Source organism: Vanacampus margaritifer, chromosome 19 (genome assembly GCF_051991255.1).
Source record: "Vanacampus margaritifer isolate UIUO_Vmar chromosome 19, RoL_Vmar_1.0, whole genome shotgun sequence".
Lineage (NCBI taxonomy): Eukaryota > Metazoa > Chordata > Actinopteri > Syngnathiformes > Syngnathidae > Vanacampus > Vanacampus margaritifer.
The window spans coordinates 7,194,745-7,214,577 of record NC_135450.1 but is presented as its reverse complement, the minus strand read 5'-3'; the positions used below and the strand labels follow the sequence as shown (position 1 = coordinate 7,214,577).

At 38.6% G+C, this 19,833-nt stretch overlaps 3 protein-coding genes across 8 annotated transcripts in view; 2 read left to right on the top strand and 1 right to left on the bottom strand.

The window, feature by feature from the left end:
* Positions 1–4,145, top strand: part of usta (uronyl 2-sulfotransferase a) — a 54,162-nt gene extending 50,017 nt beyond the window's left edge. Inside the window, exons 6-8 of the mRNA XM_077552720.1 lie at positions 998–1,095; positions 1,175–1,332; positions 2,395–4,145. Coding sequence (XP_077408846.1) covers positions 998–1,095; positions 1,175–1,332; positions 2,395–2,687 — 549 coding nt within the window. The 3' untranslated portion in view covers positions 2,688–4,145. The remainder of the gene's footprint in view (positions 1–997; positions 1,096–1,174; positions 1,333–2,394) is intronic.
* A 3,541-nt stretch (positions 4,146–7,686) lies between these two features.
* On the top strand, positions 7,687–17,005 carry tpd52l1 (tpd52 like 1). Of its 6 annotated transcripts, none has more exons than XM_077552645.1 (9): positions 7,696–7,838; positions 11,838–11,855; positions 12,436–12,554; positions 12,643–12,791; positions 14,450–14,551; positions 15,379–15,393; positions 15,671–15,709; positions 16,281–16,341; positions 16,662–17,005. In XM_077552645.1, the coding sequence occupies exons 1-9, from the start codon at positions 7,820–7,822 to the stop codon at positions 16,779–16,781; spliced, it is 642 nt and encodes a 213-aa protein (XP_077408771.1). In that variant the 5' UTR covers positions 7,696–7,819; the 3' UTR covers positions 16,782–17,005. The 6 variants fall into 6 exon arrangements, with proteins under 6 accessions (XP_077408772.1, XP_077408773.1, XP_077408771.1 ...); XM_077552642.1 differs by lacking the exon at positions 7,696–7,838 and adding an exon at positions 11,241–11,307; XM_077552646.1 differs by lacking the exon at positions 11,838–11,855 and having other exon boundaries at positions 7,687–7,838.
* On the bottom strand, positions 16,337–19,723 carry hddc2 (HD domain containing 2). Its single transcript, XM_077552648.1, has 6 exons — positions 19,582–19,723; positions 19,097–19,218; positions 18,931–19,033; positions 18,803–18,871; positions 18,361–18,499; positions 16,337–18,267 (listed from the first exon to the last, which is right to left on the bottom strand). The coding sequence occupies exons 1-6, from the start codon at positions 19,642–19,644 to the stop codon at positions 18,161–18,163; spliced, it is 603 nt and encodes a 200-aa protein (XP_077408774.1). The 5' UTR covers positions 19,645–19,723; the 3' UTR covers positions 16,337–18,160.
* Positions 19,724–19,833: the final 110 nt, after the last annotated feature.

The window sequence follows — 19,833 nt, the reverse complement described above, 5'->3', positions numbered from 1 at the left end:
AATTACCAACACCTCTAGTCAAATTGCACCATTTTGTATGTGTGTTCGCTTACATTGAACTCCATCACTATTCTCGTTTTTTTTTTTAAACATTCTTAATCATGCATGCGTACAATTCAATTAACCACAGTTACTAAATGTAAAAACAAAACAAAAAAAACTCTAGGGGAATACCACAAAAAAAGAAACAGCGTCATGGTGAACATTGTGCCTGGTGTTTGTCTCCCTCGCCAAGGTTCAGGCCCGTCTGCCTGCTTGTAATCTGGGTGATGGACTATGTGGGCCTTGGTGTTGGCGTTGACGAATGGCTCCGTTTAATTCAGCCATTGCCTTCTTATCGGGGCATACATCTTTTTATTCATCACACTTTCAACACTTTCAATTTATTTTCACTATTCCGATCACGTCGGCATGGAGGAATGAGACACAACATTGGCCTTGGGCCTTGGGTTGCGGACTTGCTAAGAATAATAATAAAACTGTCTTCTTCTCTTTTTTTTTTTTTACACGTTTCTTAATTTATATAATTTAATAGTTTGTGTTGAATGAAAGAAAGAGCTGTTTTTATTTACTCAAAAAAGGACAGAAATAGCAGCACAAATGGAGCCAAATAAAAAATCTGCAATCGAGTGAATAGTGTTTCTAATCTGTACTTCTAGCACACGTGATTGGAAGTTCACTGTGCTTTATATATATATATATATATATATATATATATATATATATATATATATATATATATATATATCATCAGCGTGTGGTGCTACTTTGATTCCAATCAGGGCCAGAGTGCAGCTCGGGTCAGATTGAATGGATGGCAGCAAGCATTGGTGCATAGCTCCCTCCAGTGGGAGAAATTAGTCATTACAGTTCAATTTTGCTTATTTATTTGCTTTTAAGGTGATATGATATGAACGTTGCTAACTTCTTAGGTTTTCATCAGACAACGACAATACACAAACTTCAACACGGGATGGTTTTGTTTTATTAATTCCAGGACATAAATGTGTGCATTCTGGAGAACTACCCGGAGTGCTCCAACCCTAGAGTCTTCTACATCATCCCATACTTTTGCGGGCAGCACCCTAAATGCAGGTATCTGCAACCTCAAGACACTCAATCATTTCTTGTCAGGAACATCTAGTCTTAAATATTTTTTTCCTCTGTCTATCAGAGAGCCAGGCCCATGGGCACTGGAGCGGGCCAAACAGAATGTACTAGAGAACTACCTGCTGGTGGGCATCTTGGAGGAGCTGGAAGACGTGCTGCTCCTGTTGGAGAGGCTTCTACCACACTATTTTACCGGCGTGATCAACATTTACAAAAGCCCTGGTAGGCCAAAGTCCTTTTACAGTTTTGGCACAATTGAACGTTAAATATCCGCTTTTCCCCCATTCATTTTCAATGGGACAGCCTGAAATCTTTGAAAGTACTCCACGCCCACTTCCATACATACAACTGATCATCATTGCTAGGTGTCTCATACTGCTCGGTGATGCAGTTGAGTGCACTGTCCAGTAACCAGGAGGTCACGGGTTTGAATCTCACCTTCGACTGGACATTGCAAATATATCCATGGCCGTTATGCTAAGCTAACTATCATATCAGGAAATGCATTATAATGTCACTGAAATGATTAAATGCATACTTCAAAATCAGATGACATACGCCATTAGCCATGACCTTGAACAAGTCACTTAGCTTACTGGTAAAAATGTCCCATTTTAATAAATGTCATTTGACATGAACTTTTATGCTATATTAATCCATTTTTTCAGCTCTACTGCACTCTATTACTAAAATACAATTATATACAATGTCTCAGACACACACACAAAAAAATGTCACTGACAATTCTATATCCGCAGTAGTACAGTAATTAAAGCATATGACTGGCATGTAAGAGGACAGGGTTCAATTCCCACTTGAACACATTTTTTTAATTCCATTTCCGAAATAGTCAATGTCTAAAAATTTAGCATCCAATTTTATAAATATCATTTGCCATTAATTTTTTTTCTATATGAATCCATATTTTCAGCTTTGTATTACAGTCTATTACTCAATACAATTGCATACAGTGTCAAAGATACTTTCATATTCACAATAGGGCAGTGGTTAAAGCACATGACTGGCATGTGGAAAGTTCTGGGGTCAATATCCTTAGACAGAATGCAATTCAACTTTTCTTTTTTTTGATTTATCATTCACACTGTAATTTGTCATTTTCAAATTATTTATCTTTCAGTTTAATTCATAAGCATTCCGCATGCATTCAAATCTTAGCATTCAGCATTCCCACGCAATTTCTGCAGAAATTGCACTTTGTCTAACTTATTATTGCTTTTCGTTGCGAGTTCTTATCAAAAATTGATCAAGTGTGTTTGCATGTAGACCACAGGAGGATGGGCAACATGACGGGCACGGTACGCAAACACACGCCCACCCTGGAGGCGCTGCAGGTGCTCTACCACCGCATGCGCTTCGAGTACGAATTCTACAACTTCATCCGGGACCAGTTCCACCTGATGAAGAAGAAAATCGGCCTCAAATCGGACGCCCACCCGCCCGCCTACACGCCCGACTTCCTTCGGGAGCTAGACCTCCGGACTCCCGAGCCCCTGGACGAGGACGAAGAGCTGGACACCGATCTGGAGGACGCAAACAACTGGCTAATCCATCAATAAAAACGTTTTTTTTTTTAAAGCAGGTGGACACCAGCCACCTCTCGTTGTGGAGATGGCGGCCTGAGGGCGATGACCGTTGCGCCCTTATAGAAGGTGAGGTGGACTTGGATACCGGACTTGTGGACGGGATCAGCCCTGGGGACGGCTCGGATGGGAAAGGACGAGATTATTTCAAAGATGACTGAAAGTCACGCGGAATAACGCTTAATTCGGTTCTACATGAAGCAAGGCTTCCCTTTTTTGTGCTTGTTTTCCCGGCTTGTTCTTCAACACGGGTGCGGTTGTTGCTGTATTCTCCAGGAGAGATAAAGCATCGGCTTGTGGACTGCGGCTGCACAGAGTAGCCTTAAAGGATGGGAAGGTACATTATAGTAAGCTGAGAAGCCAAACATCACCGAATAGAACCGTGCCAAAATTGTTTTACGCTACTCACAAAAAGTTCAGGTTGTCAGGCCTTCGGGTGCAATTGAACCCTTCTGTTGTGTTTGTTTGGGAGGAACGATATCAAAAGAGGAGCAATAATGTTCACTTTGACCCGGGGCGTGTTTACTGTTTAGTCATCCAAACGTATCAGCAATGTGTTCAATCTTAATTCATTCCTTCATTTAACCAGTCTGTTATGTTAATTTTTCTGGAACAGCAATAATGTTTCTGGATCAAAATTACCCTGAGGCATATTTAATTTTCCAAAAGTGTCAGAAACCTGTGGACACACACTTACTAATAACGAAGCCACAACTTAATTTCAACCCATGTGTTACTTTAGTTCCTCTGGAGTAGTAATAACATCCTGGGTCAATTTTTTCAAAATTACCAGGTTCATGTGTAACCAATTATCCAAAGGTATCAGATGTATTTTGGTGCGCGTAATCCTGCTTAACTAACCAAACCAATGCTTCATTTACACTCTTCTGATTCTTGTATTTTCTCAGGAACAGCAGTAATAATCTTGGGTTATTTTGACCCGAGTTTTGCTTAATTAAAAAAAAAAAAAAGTTACCGAAATTTCCCCCCCAAATTTTTTTTAATCTCTCTTCAACTCCATCACGTAAAGGAATACCTGACTCATTGAGACATTTTCAGCAGTAAAAAGTGTTGTTTTTTTGCTTGTGCGAGTGTGTACGTGCGTGCATGTGAGTTTGTGCTCTTTAATTCACCTGAAATCTGTTAAAAATCCCAAACCCTTCACCTTAACCGGATACTTCAGAGTCCCGTCAGAGTCGTAAAGTTGACCGGAGACCAGAGGAAGGATCAAAGAAAAGAAAGATGAAACAAAGCGAAATCCAGCACCAACCACCCACAGAGTTACAAAACCAAAATCTTTCACCAACTCCAGGAACATCTAAATTACAACAGATTAGGAAGACCTCAAGAAACCAGAGGAAAGACTAAAGGAAGGAAGAAGGAATGGATGAATTTGATAACTTCAATATATTTCATATACAATTAATACCTTTAAAAACAAATTTTTCCACTTGCTGTCGACTGAAGACATCACATGTGCTGAGGAAGTAGGTAACGACCAATCATGGCTCATCTGTTTTCTGATTTTTGTCAACAAACTGAGCCATGATTGGTCATTGCCTACTTCCTCAGCACAGGTGATGTCATCTTCAGTCGACAGCAAGTGGAAATTTTAGTTTTTAAAGGTATCAACTGTACATGAAAAATAATGAATATTGTATTAACTTTTTGCTGCTGAAAATGGCTCAATGAGTCAAGTATCCCTTTAAGATTTCACGCTTCAGAGATTTTTTAAAGTAACAAAAATGCATAAACAAAAATGTTTACAAATTCCATTTTTATTGGATATGTTGATTATACCGAAAAACAACTTTCGACATTCACGTTCCCTTTCAAATCGGTCACAACATAACAGGAGGGTTAAGGATGAACCTAAAATGCATGAAATGTTAACAGCTGATTTGACTTTCTCTTAACTATCTTGTTGTAAATTTGGCCATTCATCATTATCAGTTTTTGTAAAAAGGTACTGAAACCGTCAACAGTCGGACGCGCATTTTAAAGTTTACACAAGGTCAAATTAGGTTCACCTGGAAAAGTTATTGTGCATCTTAGTTTCATCCTGAAATGCCACCCCAATATCCTGAGCTTTTTATGAGTAGTATACAATATTGTATATCAGTGCCAAACGTCGCCGAGATCCAAAGCTGTATGAAAACGTGTTTCCACTGAGCAGCACAGTTTGGTTCAGTTCCATGTGGTACATTTTTCCAACAGTTGTGATACGGTACCTGAAGCTCACAGTTTAACAATCGGGCCTTTGCTGACTTTGAATTGAGAAGGAAGAAAATGCTTAAATTGGGCGTGATTGTCGGGACATGTAAAGCCTGTGATCGTAAACATTGAACAGGTTTAACATTTACGATTGTCAGTCTCTACCATTTTCTCAACACACCCTACACCACAGGATAATCGCTAAAGATAATCTTGGGCATCCGACAAAAAAAAATACTCAAATTGCCATAATCAGGACACACGATAATCAAACTATACCATTCCAAACCAAACTGTACCGCTTGGTGGAAAAGGTGGCTATGAGTGATTCGTGCGTTTTGTTAAAAGATATTGTTCTTGTTACGAAAGGTATAAATGAGGGTTAAACCGTATGCACTCCATTATGAATTCAAAGAATTCCAGCAAAGTGCGCAAGTATGACTGAGTTTGACCGAATTAATTTAGCAGAGATTTATAGTTTGCTTTCACTTTGTTGGGACTTGAAGTTGGCCAGAATTATTTGTCAAAAATAAAAGATTGTCCAGTTGATACAAGTAATTTCACTGCAACAAAGAACAAAAAAAAAATCCAAAATTGAGAGTTCCTGCAACAAAATAACACTTTTGCTTTAATCTCCTAATTTTAGGATTAAAACAAGGATAACATTGAAATATTACAGAAGAAAGTTGTGATTTTACAAGAAAACAAGTTGTAATATCTTCAGATCACATTCAGACAGTTACATGAAGAAAAATCTGATATTTATATTTTTTAAGAAAATAAAGTCTGCAATAGACCATGTAAATTAAAAAAATATATATATATATATATATTTATATATAGTTTTAGCCCTCCCACAGTCTTTAAACACATTTAAACTTATTGAAACACTCTTCAACCTGCAGTATTAAAAAAAAAAAAAGTATTCCTTAGCGCCTCTTGCTGTCAAAAAATAGGAGACTATTGTATAACATCACTTTGAAGAAATGAAAAGAAGACTCGCTCACTGTAAAATAATGTTGTCTAACACGTCTGTTAGCTTGATGCTAACACATAATGCAAAATGCCATAGACAGGCTAACGTACATTAACATAGAAAGTGATTATAAACCTTCAAACAGCTGTTACTTTAACACACACATGCAAACAGTGAATACAACAATACTCACAGTCTTATAATCTCTGCAATGTGGGAACGACTCTTACTGAAGTCGGGGACCTTCTTTGCCTCTTCTTCTTGCTGTTAATTACGCTGCATCTCTGCCAGTAAAGTTCAGTGTTGCCTGGCATGTTGCAGCACAACGTGGTACTACACTGAAGGCGCTAGTCTCAAAATTTATCTGTCGGGGAGTATATAAAAAAAGTTAGAACTAACACAGAATTGTTTGTATATCCGAAATGTTCATAAGTAGAGCAGTGCCTGTATACTGTAAAAAAAAAAAAAAAACACATAAAAATACATCGCTTTAAAACCATTTAGATACAGCGGGGCAAACACTGTATGTGTTTATTGCAGCGTTAAATCTGAGCTAAATTGACTTCCAACAGCAGCTAAACAAAGTATTCCTTCATGTATATGATAACCTTACTCGGTCCTCTCCCAAAGTTGTCCTGCTTTGTGTTCACATTTATATTAATTTATTATTCTTATTTTCTATTCATTTCTATGCATTCCGCATCAATTTCTCAGGAAGGAAAGACAAAACTGTTGTAATAAATATTGTATCCTTTCCAAAATGGCGGCTATGATATAAAAAAACAATCCTGGCGTTCCATTGGGGAGCTTTGGTTGAGTTGGTGTCGAAAATGATCACAACATTTTACACTCTTCCAAAAATAAACTTCCTCAGAATAAAAGAGCTTGTGTGCGTTTTCTTTGTTTTGTTTTGTGTGTGTGTGTGTGTGTGTGTGTGTGTGTGTGTGTGTGTGTGTGTGTGTGTGTGTGTGTGTGTGTGTGTGTGTGTGTGTGTGTGTGTGTGTGTGTGCGTGCGTGCGTTCGCGGGCGGGTGCGTGAGTGCGTGTTGTTGAATGAGAAGGAATTTACTGCTATGATTGCAAAATTCTGGGGAATTTCAAAATTGGATATTTGCCATTTTAATAAAAGGGAACACATGCGAATAAATTGACAAAACAAAATTGAGCGTTGACTCATAATCTGTTGAAATTATTTTTGTTTTAATCGTATTATTGTGCATGAATGTCTGCTTATGACGAAACTAAATATTTGTGTTATTAAATTATTATCGTTCCCATTATAACTCCCATAAAAAGATAACAATTTGGAATAGTTTCAAAATTGTAGCGTTCATTCTTTTCTAAATGTACCTAAAACTCCCCCCCACCCTGTTGAAACCCTATTTACTGCGACATAGTGAAAGAGTATGGTGGTTGCTCGAAGTAAATACAAGAAAGTTTAAATTACGAAGACAAATGAACTTGACCAAAGAGATGACCCATCAGAAGTTTGTTTATGTGATGACAGTAGTAGTCAGCAGAGAGCAGCAAAGCACCGCAGCTACAGACAATTTTATCCGGTGCGGGAGTAGCCCTTGTCAAACTTTTCACCACCTAAAAAAATGCATTCAATAGAAATATGTATTATTATTATTATTATTATTTAAGAGAACTGGAAAATTGTTAATAGCAAAAACAAAACAAAGAAAGGATGCCCTCGCGCTCAAAGCAGTACCCGGAAATAACTGGATGTACGTTCCAGCGGCGCGTAAGCTCATTGGCTGGCGCATATTCTACGTCCCGCCCCTTGGCTGACTAACCTCGTGACAAGCAGGCAAGCAAGGCAGTGGCGAAGTCGACGGCCGCAAACTGACCCGGATACCGGTGCCAATCTCCTGCCGACACCGTGACGTGTCCGGGACCGCGAGTGGAAGTTAGCCATGGAGACCAGACAACAAGGTCAGTCAATGTTAGCGCATATATTACTTTAATGGCTTATTTGAGTGGAGAGAACCCCTACCGCCCCCTTTTATTTTATTATTTGTTTGTTTTGAATAAACTTGCTCCGATTAGCAGTACTTCTAGTGGAGTGTGAACGCACCACGCCGTCCACGAGTACGACACAAAAGATAAAAGTCTTATATTCACGACTGTATTTCTTATTAAAACAGACAAAAAATAGATTATGCCTCATTCAGTTTGGAAAAGGCGTTCAATTAAACCGAGTGCAGGTGACATGGAAGTGACGTCATCGCTAAAAAACACTTCACCTCATGTTTGCGGTGTAGGCTATGTCATTATCAAGCAACGTTTGTGATTGTATCGAGTTTTTTCTTCTTCCTCTTTCTACAAAGTAAACGTGATTAAGTAAATGGCGTTCTGGAGGTGCGCAGTAGGAAATAATCACATTTCCTGTAGGCTAATTGCCCAGATATTGACTACAGATAATGTGACTCAGTTCAGGCTGTTGATGTTAATGCCAGCAACGTATACAGTATTGACAGACAAAACAAGATAAATCCACTCTCTAGATTATAAGATAATCATGGATAAATTATCCAAAACTGTATCACTTAATGTATCTGTAAAATGAAAATAAATGTCTTCTAAATTTGTTAAAGCCTGTCAAATTTGAATGATTAAGACAAATGCCAAATGTATGAAGTGAGTCTTCAAAATTGTGAAAAACTAAGCCATTCTCTACGATTTTGCAAACAAGGGAACATTTTTTTTCTTCCCCCCCCTCTCTCTTCGACCATCTCTGCATGACCTGTGAGCACTTACTGTCAACAAATGAGGCGCTCTAAATTGGCCACACCAGTGACTATCCAAAGTAGATACATTTTGGGGGATTTTATATGCTCCAGAAATTAAGATTTGTTTACTGCAAAAATAATAATGATATGATAAATCTTTGTCTATCTATGCCAGCACCTTACAGCCACAGCCAGGATTTACACAAAATACATTTGTGAGTAAATTGAAACGAGATAAATTGTGACATTTTTGCTTGGTGAGGTGCCGCGAGGTCACAAAAACTGGATAGACAGGTTTATTGTGTACCCTCTGCCATTGAGTGGATGAGCATTTCCTTGTTCTACCTGTCACTACTGTACAAATTGCTGGCATAGATAACATAACCGGAACAAGTGGATCATTTTATCTTTTCCCCTTGGTTAGTTCAAATCAGTCGGGCGCAAGGCACCATTTGTTGATCCAGTTAGGTAATTGCATTCCAGTTATAAGTGACTCACTGTTTGGTGGCAAACAGTCTGTCAACAAGGTTGTGAGCCGCAGCTTTCAAACTTTCCACACGCCGAGATGAATGGGCAATTTTTATTAGGTTAAAATATGCACATGTTGGTCTTGCACTCCGGTTGCCGTATGACCATCCCCAGGCCTCTGATTTAGCTTCACCACATGACCCAGATAGGAATCTTGTGACCAGCGAGGTATCCGAGGCCACGAAAAAAAATAATGTGGAGGGAGGCCGAAACAAATGAGTGCACTGTACACGTTTCAAAGTGCTACATTTAAGACTCCCGGTCTGGCCTTTTCAAATTAAAGGAGACATACAGTGGTTGATTGACTTATAAGTACCCCAACTTCCATCCATCCATCCATCCATGTATCCATTTTCTTAACCGCTTATCCTCACAAGGGTCGTGGGGGTGATGACTTTAAGCAGTTTGCGGTGTACACCCCTGAACTGGTTGCCAGCCAAGAGATGAACAACCAATCACAATCACACCTAGGGACAATTTAGAGTGTTTAATTAACCTGACATGCACGTCTTTGGAATGTGGGGGGAAACCGGAGTACCCGGAGAAAACCCACACCGGCACGGGGAGAACATGCAAACTCCACCCAGGAAGGCCGAAGCCCGGACTCGATCTCACGTCCTCTGCACTGGGAGGCGGACATGCTAACCAGTCAGCTAACCCAACGTGGGAATTTTTTAAAATTTATTTTATTTATTTATTTTAAGCTTAGGAGCCATTTCTGTTGAGTTGATTTTTTTTTTTCCTTTAAAAAACAGTTTGATTTGCAAGCCCAAATTTGAGTTGCGAAGGAGCTTCAGATGCGCCACAGATGGAGTGAACAAATTTAAGGCTTAGTTTGAATATGGCTTGACTGATAGTAGGGATGAACGATTTCGAAAAATAATCTAATTGCAATTTTTCTCCCCTCAATATTATAATTGCAATTTAATGTACAATTATTTTTAAGTCCTCTCTCCATGTATTTGTTTATTTTGTTTTTGTTTTTACAAACACAGGCAATAAATTAATCTTTGTTACAATAAAATATTAATATTATTATTATTATTATTTTACATGTTTTGGTTAGGTTAGGCTTACGCAAAAAAAGAAAATGAGCCAATGAACCATATGAGTTTATTTATCTACAGTAAAAAAAGAAAAAGAAAAAGCTCATCTACATTAAATAAACAACAGTATACAGGGTTTCTTTCAGTGCTCTGGCGCTCAAAATAAAAACCTAACAAAAGCATTAACGGCCACATCATAATTTGTTGTCTTTTAAAAAAAAATTTTTTTTTTAACTTTCATTAGGGCTCATCTGTTTTTTGGGGGTTTGGTCACGTGACCTTCGCAATGTGAGCCCGAGGACACTTGGACGCCAATTTCAGTGGGTGGTAGAGTGTCAAAATGTCTGCCCCCTGAGATGGATGAAACAAGTGGATTCATCTGCTTCACTCTTATTCCACCAATGGAATCAGAATAACGTGTGGGGGTGCTTTGAACATTATTGGACTGGATTTTTTATTTTTTTTTAAACTTCAGTTCCTCTTTAAGTTGGAGTGCTTCTAAGTCAAGGCATCGCTGTTTTGTTTTTTTTTAAACCTATAAAGCCAACTTTCCATACGATGTCGTCTTTTAATGAAGAATTATCATCACTTCATTCTAAAAACGCTAAAGACTTGCTAGACTTGCACCTTTTCTGCTTTGAAAGCAATTAAGAGCTTTCATTTCCTGGAAGTGCTTGCAATACATTGTCACACAGTTGACATTTGTGCTTCCGCAAACCTTAAACTCTTCCTCTTCTCGACATTTCGACATGGGACTTGGTTAAAACCGCCAACGTGACAATTCCAGCAAATTAAACATCTCAGAAGTGTGATGATTTTGTGCTGCGTGTTTCCTTTGGTAGTTCCTGGGGAAAAAGTAGGATTTCCTTACCTTGAATAAGAGTGTGATCATGCTAACAGTCATTAGCTCCAAAATGTTTGTTTGCTCCCCCAAGAAACCGCCACCTTTTTTGTTAGATGTTTTTGATCAATGAAAAATTGTACTGTATTGTATGTTTTTTGTTTTGCCCCCTCTGACCCACGAGGTAGTGGTGGACTGGGGCAGCATGGGCCCTGGGGAGGAATGGGTTAACTCAACCTCGTCCCAGGGGGAGCAGGGTAAGAAACCCTCGACCGGTCTGAGGTTTGCGGTTCGAATCCGGGCTCGGGCCTGCCTCTGTGATGTTTCCATGTTCTTTCTCCGCTTGTGTGTGTTTCCTGCAGAGACTCCGTCTGGTTTCCTTCCACATTCCAAAAACATGCATGATAGGTTTATTGTTGACTCAAAATTGTCCTTAGATGTGTTGAATGTAAATATTGGTTGCCCTATGATTGACTGGCAATCAGTCCAGGTACCCATTAGGACACGCACTATGGACAAATGAAGAATGTGAGAAGTTGTCCACAAATGAAAGATGTGAGACCACTTTTTGGGGTATGGCACCAAAAGTGGGGGGACAAGACACAATGCAAATGCTCACTTGGCTGGCCTCCATTGTTGTTGTCCTTTGTCTACTGTGTGTGGCCTTCTTTTGTGGTCAATTCAATGGCGACTTCAACTGTCACACTAGTGATGTTTGTACGTGAGTGTGGGTACCGGTATTCAAAAGTGCAACTGATGTTGATGCTCTACCCTGTGCTGCCTCAAGATGGAGGACATCTCTCAGGTACATTTTAAAACCAAAATCTTAGTGTTAGTGTGAATGTAAGTTTGACAGTTGTATTTGTGTTGTAGAGGTACAGTATGTGCCATTATATTTTTGTTGTTGTCTTCTGATGTCATGTGATCATACTTTTTTTTTTTTTTTGTCATGACAAATCTGCTTTTTCTTACCTTCAATTTCAGATTATCAGTGTTAAAAGTGTAAATGTTCAGCGTTATTTTAAGGATGATGTGGGACTCCACATGGAGCTAAACTGAGGCCTCAATGGTTCACAAAGTCCAGGTCCAAAATTCAACTGGCACACAGCCGCTTGAAGGCGTTTTTTACGTGTCTGTCAACTACGTAATCCACGTCTGTTAATCTGGATTACAGCACAGCGAGCTGCAGTCGGACATTATGTAACAGTTTAATGCGGGGGGAATTCAGAAAACATCCAAACACTGGGAAACACAACATCAGAATGTTCATAAAGATAGGAATGTAAACAACTGTTGGAAATAGAGTACTGTCAAAACTGGGCCACTTTTGGGGTATTCACCTTTGGGTGGTACATTAACACATGTCGACTGTGTGTGCGTGTCAGGTTTTCTTGACTCGGAGCCGCTGAAGGAAGCAGATGAAAACACGACGTCGGACGTCAACCTCAGCAACCCCCTCATGACAGAGGAGGAGAGAGAGGAGATCCAACTGGAGTTAGCCAAAGTACTAACACACAAATATCATGTTGCATTGTGGGCCATCATACAGGGGAGTGGCATTATAACATTCGATTTATTTTGCCCCTGCGTAGCTGGAGGATGAGATCAGTACACTGAGGCAGGTGCTGGCATCCAAAGAGAAGCGGCACACCGAGCTGAAGCACAAGCTGGGCATCACTTCTCTCAGCGAGCTACGCAACAACTTAAGTCGAGGCTGGCTCGACATGCAGAGCTCCACCGCGTAAGAGCAAACAGATCCAAGTCATTATGCACTGCCCACAAAGTTACGGCTGCTCAGTGTTGCTACTGTATCAGTTTTAAAGTGTGGCGTGTTTGTTCACACTGTCGTCAAATTCTGACCTGTCCGTCATGTGACCCATTTTTTAATGACACACGCTGTGATTTAGCCATAAATGTATGAGAGCAGTTAAGATAATAGACTGCTAAAGGCTACGCCTACCTGGAAAATACAATACAATTTCTGTGCAGCACAAGTCCAGTAAATCCAATTGAATTTGCAGCCAAAAGAAGCCTGTCGAGCAGTAAATGAATTAGAGCTGTGTTCAGATTCTCTGATTACACTCAGACCTGCAGATTACACACACACACACAATCCTCATCAATAATGAAGCACAGTGACCACACGGGTGTAGGGTAGCACTAGCGCTAGTGGTTAAAAACACAGACAGACCTTACTTGGAAAGCCTGTACTGGGAGAATTCCAGCCGCAACGCAGCAGACACGTCCTTGCCAAAATTTAGCAGTAATACATTTAATAATAATGTATATATTTGTGGAGACTGAGGTCAAGTTGTATGATATAATTTTAGAAATGTGCAGAATTTCCCAAGTTACTTCATGTTAAAGATGAGATAGCTCTGAACTCATTCACTCCCAGCCATTTTCACTCAAGCAACCCCCTTCGCTCCCGGCTGTTTTACTGGATTTTGACTGATTTTGCAAGGCCCACAGAATATTGTGTTCTATTGCTATAAGAACATGGACCCTACCAAAAGAAAGATTAGAGTCACTTCTTTCATCAGGAAAAAAAAGTATATTTCTATCTGTTGCCGTTTCGCAGGAATTGACATTGGAATATAGCTAAGTTTCATCATTATTAACAAATCTATTTAGAATTGTTAGTAAATGAGCTTTTTTTTTTTCAACATGGGCCTGGTTGATCTATTTTGCTCTGCTGCCACCTGCTGGCCATTTATATAATAACTTCAATTGCGTCAAGTGTTCTCTTCAGTTCAGAGGCTGCATCAAAGCCTTCTGTATGCTCTAGCATGAAAAACATGAAAAAAACATATGAATATGTCTTTGGGACACTTAAAACATTTAAAATAGAACATATGTATTCATTTTTGGGAGCAAATTAGTTAATATGGGAGCAAATGAGTTAATACGATAAGAAAAATGCACTGAGCTGTCACCAATGTCTTACAAATGCAATTATGCCATCTAGTGGCAGAAAAATTACCAACACAAATCAATATCACAATTTTTTTTAGAGTACATCTTTGTAATTTTAACTCCATTTTATGAATTCTTATGAAATTACTGCATCAATGACTAAAAGATGCAGCCATATTTAGTTTAACATGTTTTCCACGTTTATGTTAACAAATGTGTGACAACTTATTTGATTGTACATTTTATTAACAGATATAAAATTTGCGATTAATCGCGAGTTAACTATTTTTTTAAAAATATAATCGCCTAACACCCCTAGTCTCAGGTTAAAGTTTGGGATATCATTTAATGCTTAAAAGAGCTGCCGCTAGCCACAACTCATGCTGAGCAACTCAACGTCATCTACGTCACTCACCATGCCAAGGTTGCGCCAATATGTGGTTCGCTGTGTTGAAACAAAGCATCTTCTCTTGTGCTTTCCAGGTACAAAAGAACATCGGGGACATTGACCTCAGCGGGACAGAAGACCACGGCGGCGTTCAGTACGCTCGGCAGCGCCATCAACAGGAAGTTTGGAGACATGAGGTGCAGTGCAACACTTATCGGCTTCCTTTCTTGCATAGCTGCAGAGATTTTAGATGATAAAGTACTCAAGATGGCCTTGTCTGAAATGATGGTTAACATGGATTGATATATAAATAAATTGATAATCATTACAGTCAGTTACTAAGCACATTAAATGACTAAAGACAAGCAAAGGCATTCAACATCCCAAACAAAATAACCACTTGGCTGAAGCACATGCTAAAATAGCTTAAGATAGCTAATTTGGCTTTAGGTCATCACATAATGTACACGCCGCATATCACAGCCCTCACAGAATTTTAATGAAGTTAGCATTAGCAGGTTGTCCTAATTGATTAGCTAACACCTAGAATAGCGTCTGTCTGTCTATCAATCATAAAAGAACCAATGTATTAATGTTGTTCATACAGCATGGCTGGTCTACAGTTACTATTCCCTAGGAGGTATGTGTGCGCGTGTGATAGCAACTCTTCTGCTGTGTGTTGTTTTTTCGTTTTTGCCTGACGTCTTGCAGATTTAAGGTCATTTCATATTTTACACTGTTAATTTAGCATAAGCACAAAGACGTAATTAGTGATTAAAAGTCTCTCAACGCCGTGTGTCCGTGCGAGCGCGCAATTGTCAATTCTGGCACAACTTCATCTTGCAGTGCTCATCTGAGATTCAGCTTTGTTGTGATTTTTGTCTTGTTTTTCAAGCCTAATTTCTTATGCCATAATCATCTTGCTGATTTAACAATGGACAAACCCCTAATATAATTACTGACACCGTAATGGTCTAATTTATGACTGTTAAATGACATTTTGCCTCCTCCGCATGCTCCCAAGGTCTGGCTCCATAGGGTAAGAACCTGCAGCTGCTATCATAAAAATTATTTCATGTACATTTTAGTTTACTATGTTTTATACAATACAATGCTAGTTTTCTTGGCAAGTTACATTTTAATGATTTGGGAATCAAGGTACCACTGTGCACTGTTAGTATAAACTCCTTCCTCTTTCTACTTTGAGTGTGTATACATATTAGGCCCCTCATCTGCCTCCATGTGCATGTGTTGTGTGCTAACTGCTAACTCTGATGTGAGCTGAGCTAATCATTAACTCCTCTCTGTGCGGACAGCTACTCCATCTCGCACTCTATGAGCATGCCTGCCATGAGGTAATTGTATGAATGTACAGTATGTGTGCTACCATTTTTAAGAAACCGAATAAGCTAATAAATCCTCTTTTGAATTATAAACAATGAATGAACACAGCAAAAGCTAATAACATTTGTCTGATCAATTGATCATTTGGTCAAGCTCTGCATACTCTAGTCTGTACAGTAGTTTTAGCATTGACACATTGCAACTAGTTACGCTTCAACTAAGATGATCTAGCATTTTTCGCATTGTTGCTTGAAGAAGACAGCATTAGTGGCTGTAATATTGAGAGATTGATCTTAAAAAGTGTAATTTTCTATAAGAACCGCTTGCAACTCTGAACGGTAATTTTAGCAGTGATACTAGTGCAAATGACACGAGGGCTTTCCTGGCTGGTCCACAAATATTGTAGACTACTAAATGTTGTAACATTGATGCAGTGTAGCATGTACATCGTTGACGTTTCGCATCAGATTAATACATACGGTTGCTTTAAATTAAGCAGCCATTATCAGGATTTTAACAAGATGTTTGTTGATTGGTGGAGGCTAGTACATAAAATGAACTAATATGTGTTTTCCTTTCCAGAAACTCTCCCAGCTTCAGGACTTTTGAGGAGAAAGTTGAGAATACAGTGACAAGCATCAAGGTAAACATTTTTAATTGATATGAAAAACAATCAAAGAAATAATAATAATAGTAGCGTGAACCCACATTTATCAAAGCAGATGCGTTCAAGAAGACATGCAATAGGTGAAAGTCTTGAGAGATAAAAACGTTTTTATAGTTTGACCCCTTTTTCCACATGCTTTATACACATTTAACTTGTTAATACACTGTTTAAAGTCCTTAGAAGGAAAGCTTTACAAGAAAAGGTGCTAACGCTGAACACAAAAGCAGGGGGACACACGTACTGTACCTCAGATGGAGGAGAAATAGAGTTGTACGTTTTTCTTATGCATTTCCCAGACTAAAGTTGGAGGTCCCGGAGCAGGAGGAAGCTTTGAGGACGTCCTCTCCTCCACGGCGAAGGCCAGCTCACAGGACACGCCTACCAGCACCTTGACGGACACACCTGAAAGGCCGTAGCAGGAGTCGTAGCACTAACAGTATTCATGTTTGCATCATTTTGTAGGAACCTGTTACAGTACATATATAAATACATATAGTACATATGATTGGTTTGCATAATAATCATACAGTACCGGCAGCAATTCTCCTCCCCACTAAGCCACATTACAGTGGTCATCTCCTCACTTTTTCAAATCGTCTTCTTTTGAACAGAAACAATAAACTAACTATCATGCAACATTTATCGGCTGCTATTATAAATGTTTTATCAATGTATACGTTGACTAACTCTGAAAAATGCACAATTTGTAAATAGCCTGATATGATGTGACGAGCACAGTTATGACCTGAGTTTGATCATATTTGACAGCAAAACACATTTTGAACATGCGTACATTTTCGGTAACTACAGATGGGTATTTGGACCAACAAAGTTGTAGTTTTTTGAGAATGTATGTGTATTACAAATACCATTTCTAATTATCATTATTATTATTAAGAATAACGTAAGTAAAGTTGTAATATTACAAAATAAAGTACTTGAGAAAAAAATGCACATGAGATATAAAATTTCACTCAAAAGAGGTGTGGAGGGGGGTCTTGGATTTGTTATTTATTTACAGGAATTAAATTGTGTATCAGGATTAAAGTTGTAAAATTACAAGAATAAATATTAAATAATTTTGAGGATAATTAATATTTTTATAAACATTTTTAGCAAATACAGATCCAAAAAAAAAAACTCCACCACCCCCTGAAATATATATATATTTTTATTTCTCTAAAATACACAACTTTATTCTCATAATATTACAACTTTATTTCTAAATTATTTTTTTCTTTTTTTTTAGAATGATATAACCTTTTATCACAAAAGTATGACTTTACTCTCATAGGAGTATGACTTAAATCTTGTAGCGTCATGGTTCAGTGTTGGCTCTAATACGACATACAGTACCTCAATGCACATACAAAATCCATTTTCAAATGCTGCATGGTGTTTGAGTCTTCCCTAAATGGCCCATGTGAAGTTAATTGTGAGCATTTTGTGCTACTGTAATGTCATTTTAAGTTTTTTGAAGATTTCCCGTGATTGCCACCATGAGAACGCCGAATCTAATCAAGCCATCAAACTAATTAGATAACCTCTTGAGGCTGCTTGAAGTCATCTCTGTATTTAATATTGTTTGTGGTGGTCAGAACTTTAAAACAATGAAGGTCTCGTGTTGAACTGAAATCAAGTACATCTCAGGTCCCGTTTTATAATAAAACATTATTCAAATACAGCACTTAATTGCATGGAGCGTTGTTTTGCCAGACTAGTGTTCATTTGACGTTGCTGACTGTTGATGCTGTGATATATTAAAACTTGTGGGAAAATGTGGTCATGATGCATGTCAAGTAGATTGTGACTTCCCAGAGTTGTTTTTTTCGCTCATGTGACTTCTCCTTTCATCATTCAAAGCCATGACCAGCTGGAGCACATCAGGATGCTGGAAACAACCTGCAAAGACACAAAATGATTGCCTTAATCATATAATTTAATCCGCTTAGACATATAAATGCTTCCTTTTATGGGCAGAGATGTTGAACTCACCCTGAGTGGAGTCAAAAAACTCCTGCAGTCTCCCTGGCGTTCCCTCCAGCTCTTCATACTCGTGAGCCTGCAGGATCATCTCCAGACGGTCAAACTCTTTCACCAGCCTGGCCTCCGCGCTACTTTGGAGCTCATATTCCTAAACACCCAAAAAGATTTTGTCCATTTTGAACTAACAGATTGTTGGGAATGTTAACCCGCTGAGGATGCATCGATATCGGCAACAGTGCTGATAGTGTATGTCTGTCTTAATTCTTGAAAAAAAAAAGTAAAATCTGACAAGATGTGATGTAGAGGAAATAATCAGGATATACTGTATTTTAAAAATTAAACGGTCTATCAATCCGTTATCGTTAATTTATTCTGCCAACTATTGGCATAAAAAAAAATTATTTGGTTGGGACCTAGTGTGAAGATTAAGCCAGTAAAAATCAAACTTTACCTCCCATAGTGCATAGATCTCCTTCCTGAGACTATCTGGTGTGAGACTTGATAGATGCCTCATGGCTGCCTGAAGGAAAATAAATCTTAATAAAAACAAACATTAGTAAAGCTTTGGTGCTCGCTCACCTCCTCTCGCCGGTGTTTATCTGCTTTACTGACGTTGTCCGACGGTGCGATATCTCCCACGATGCACTCAGCCATGTCATGAACCAGAGCCAACTTGATACACCTGAGCACAAAGAGGAGATTCATGATAGCTTGCTGACAGGAAACAAACTGCAAATGAACCCACTTGTCTTTATCCACTGTGGGGTCTGTGATGAGCAGAGACATCAAGGCCATGCGGTACATGTGGTCCGACACACTCTCAGGGTCCTTCACATTTCTGTACACCCAGCCTGTTCGTGGGACCCTCTACAAGAAAGACATTCTTACAGTTGTTGATTGTGCATACAATTATGCCACGTACAGCCTTCACTACAGTACTGGCGTCTGGGCAGATTAGACTGACATTTGTGTCCTTTAAAAAACATATATATGTCTTTTTAACATATTATAAGTAGTATCTTAATTTATTTAAAAGAAACCTTTATATTTAAGAATGTAATTTTATTGTGGGTATTACACTAATATAAGTATATAATGAGGTTGTAGCAGAAACTCAAAAGTACAAAAACTAAGATTGAAACACAACAATCACTGCACAGTTAAATACAAACATTAAAAGACATTCATTGGAACAAATGTAAATAATTATGAACTATTGTCTTATCTTACTTTAAGCTGGCCAATTAGTTTAAAAAATTGGAGCATTTTCATGTTGTCTGTGGGCGCCGCCATGTCTTCTTCTTCTTCTACGCTTTACATGTGGAGCACAGAATGCACAGCGCTGTCCATGAAAAGTAAGCATAACCACGGGACTAAATTTAAAAAAATGAACATTTCACCTCCATTTGAAAATGTATACGTATAAATACAACTTCATTTTTATCGCCTTTCGTTTTGTTAAGAATACATCATCATATATAG

Excerpts from the sequence above, each read along its gene's own strand:
- tpd52l1 (XM_077552642.1), top strand. The coding sequence starts at position 11,256 with ATGGGCCCTGGGGAGGAATGGGTTAACTCAACCTCGTCCCAGGGGGAG. Across the intron at positions 12,792-14,449 it reads GACATGCAGAGCTCCACCGC|GTACAAAAGAACATCGGGGA; the intron begins GTAAGAGCAAAC and ends TGTGCTTTCCAG. Across the intron at positions 15,710-16,280 it reads ATGAGCATGCCTGCCATGAG|AAACTCTCCCAGCTTCAGGA; the intron begins GTAATTGTATGA and ends TTTCCTTTCCAG.
- hddc2 (XM_077552648.1), bottom strand. The coding sequence starts at position 19,644 with ATGGCGGCGCCCACAGACAACATGAAAATGCTCCAATTTTTTAAACTA. Across the intron at positions 18,872-18,930 it reads ATAAACACCGGCGAGAGGAG|GCAGCCATGAGGCATCTATC; the intron begins GTGAGCGAGCAC and ends ATTTTCCTTCAG. Across the intron at positions 18,268-18,360 it reads GTTTTTTGACTCCACTCAGG|GTTGTTTCCAGCATCCTGAT; the intron begins GTGAGTTCAACA and ends GTGTCTTTGCAG.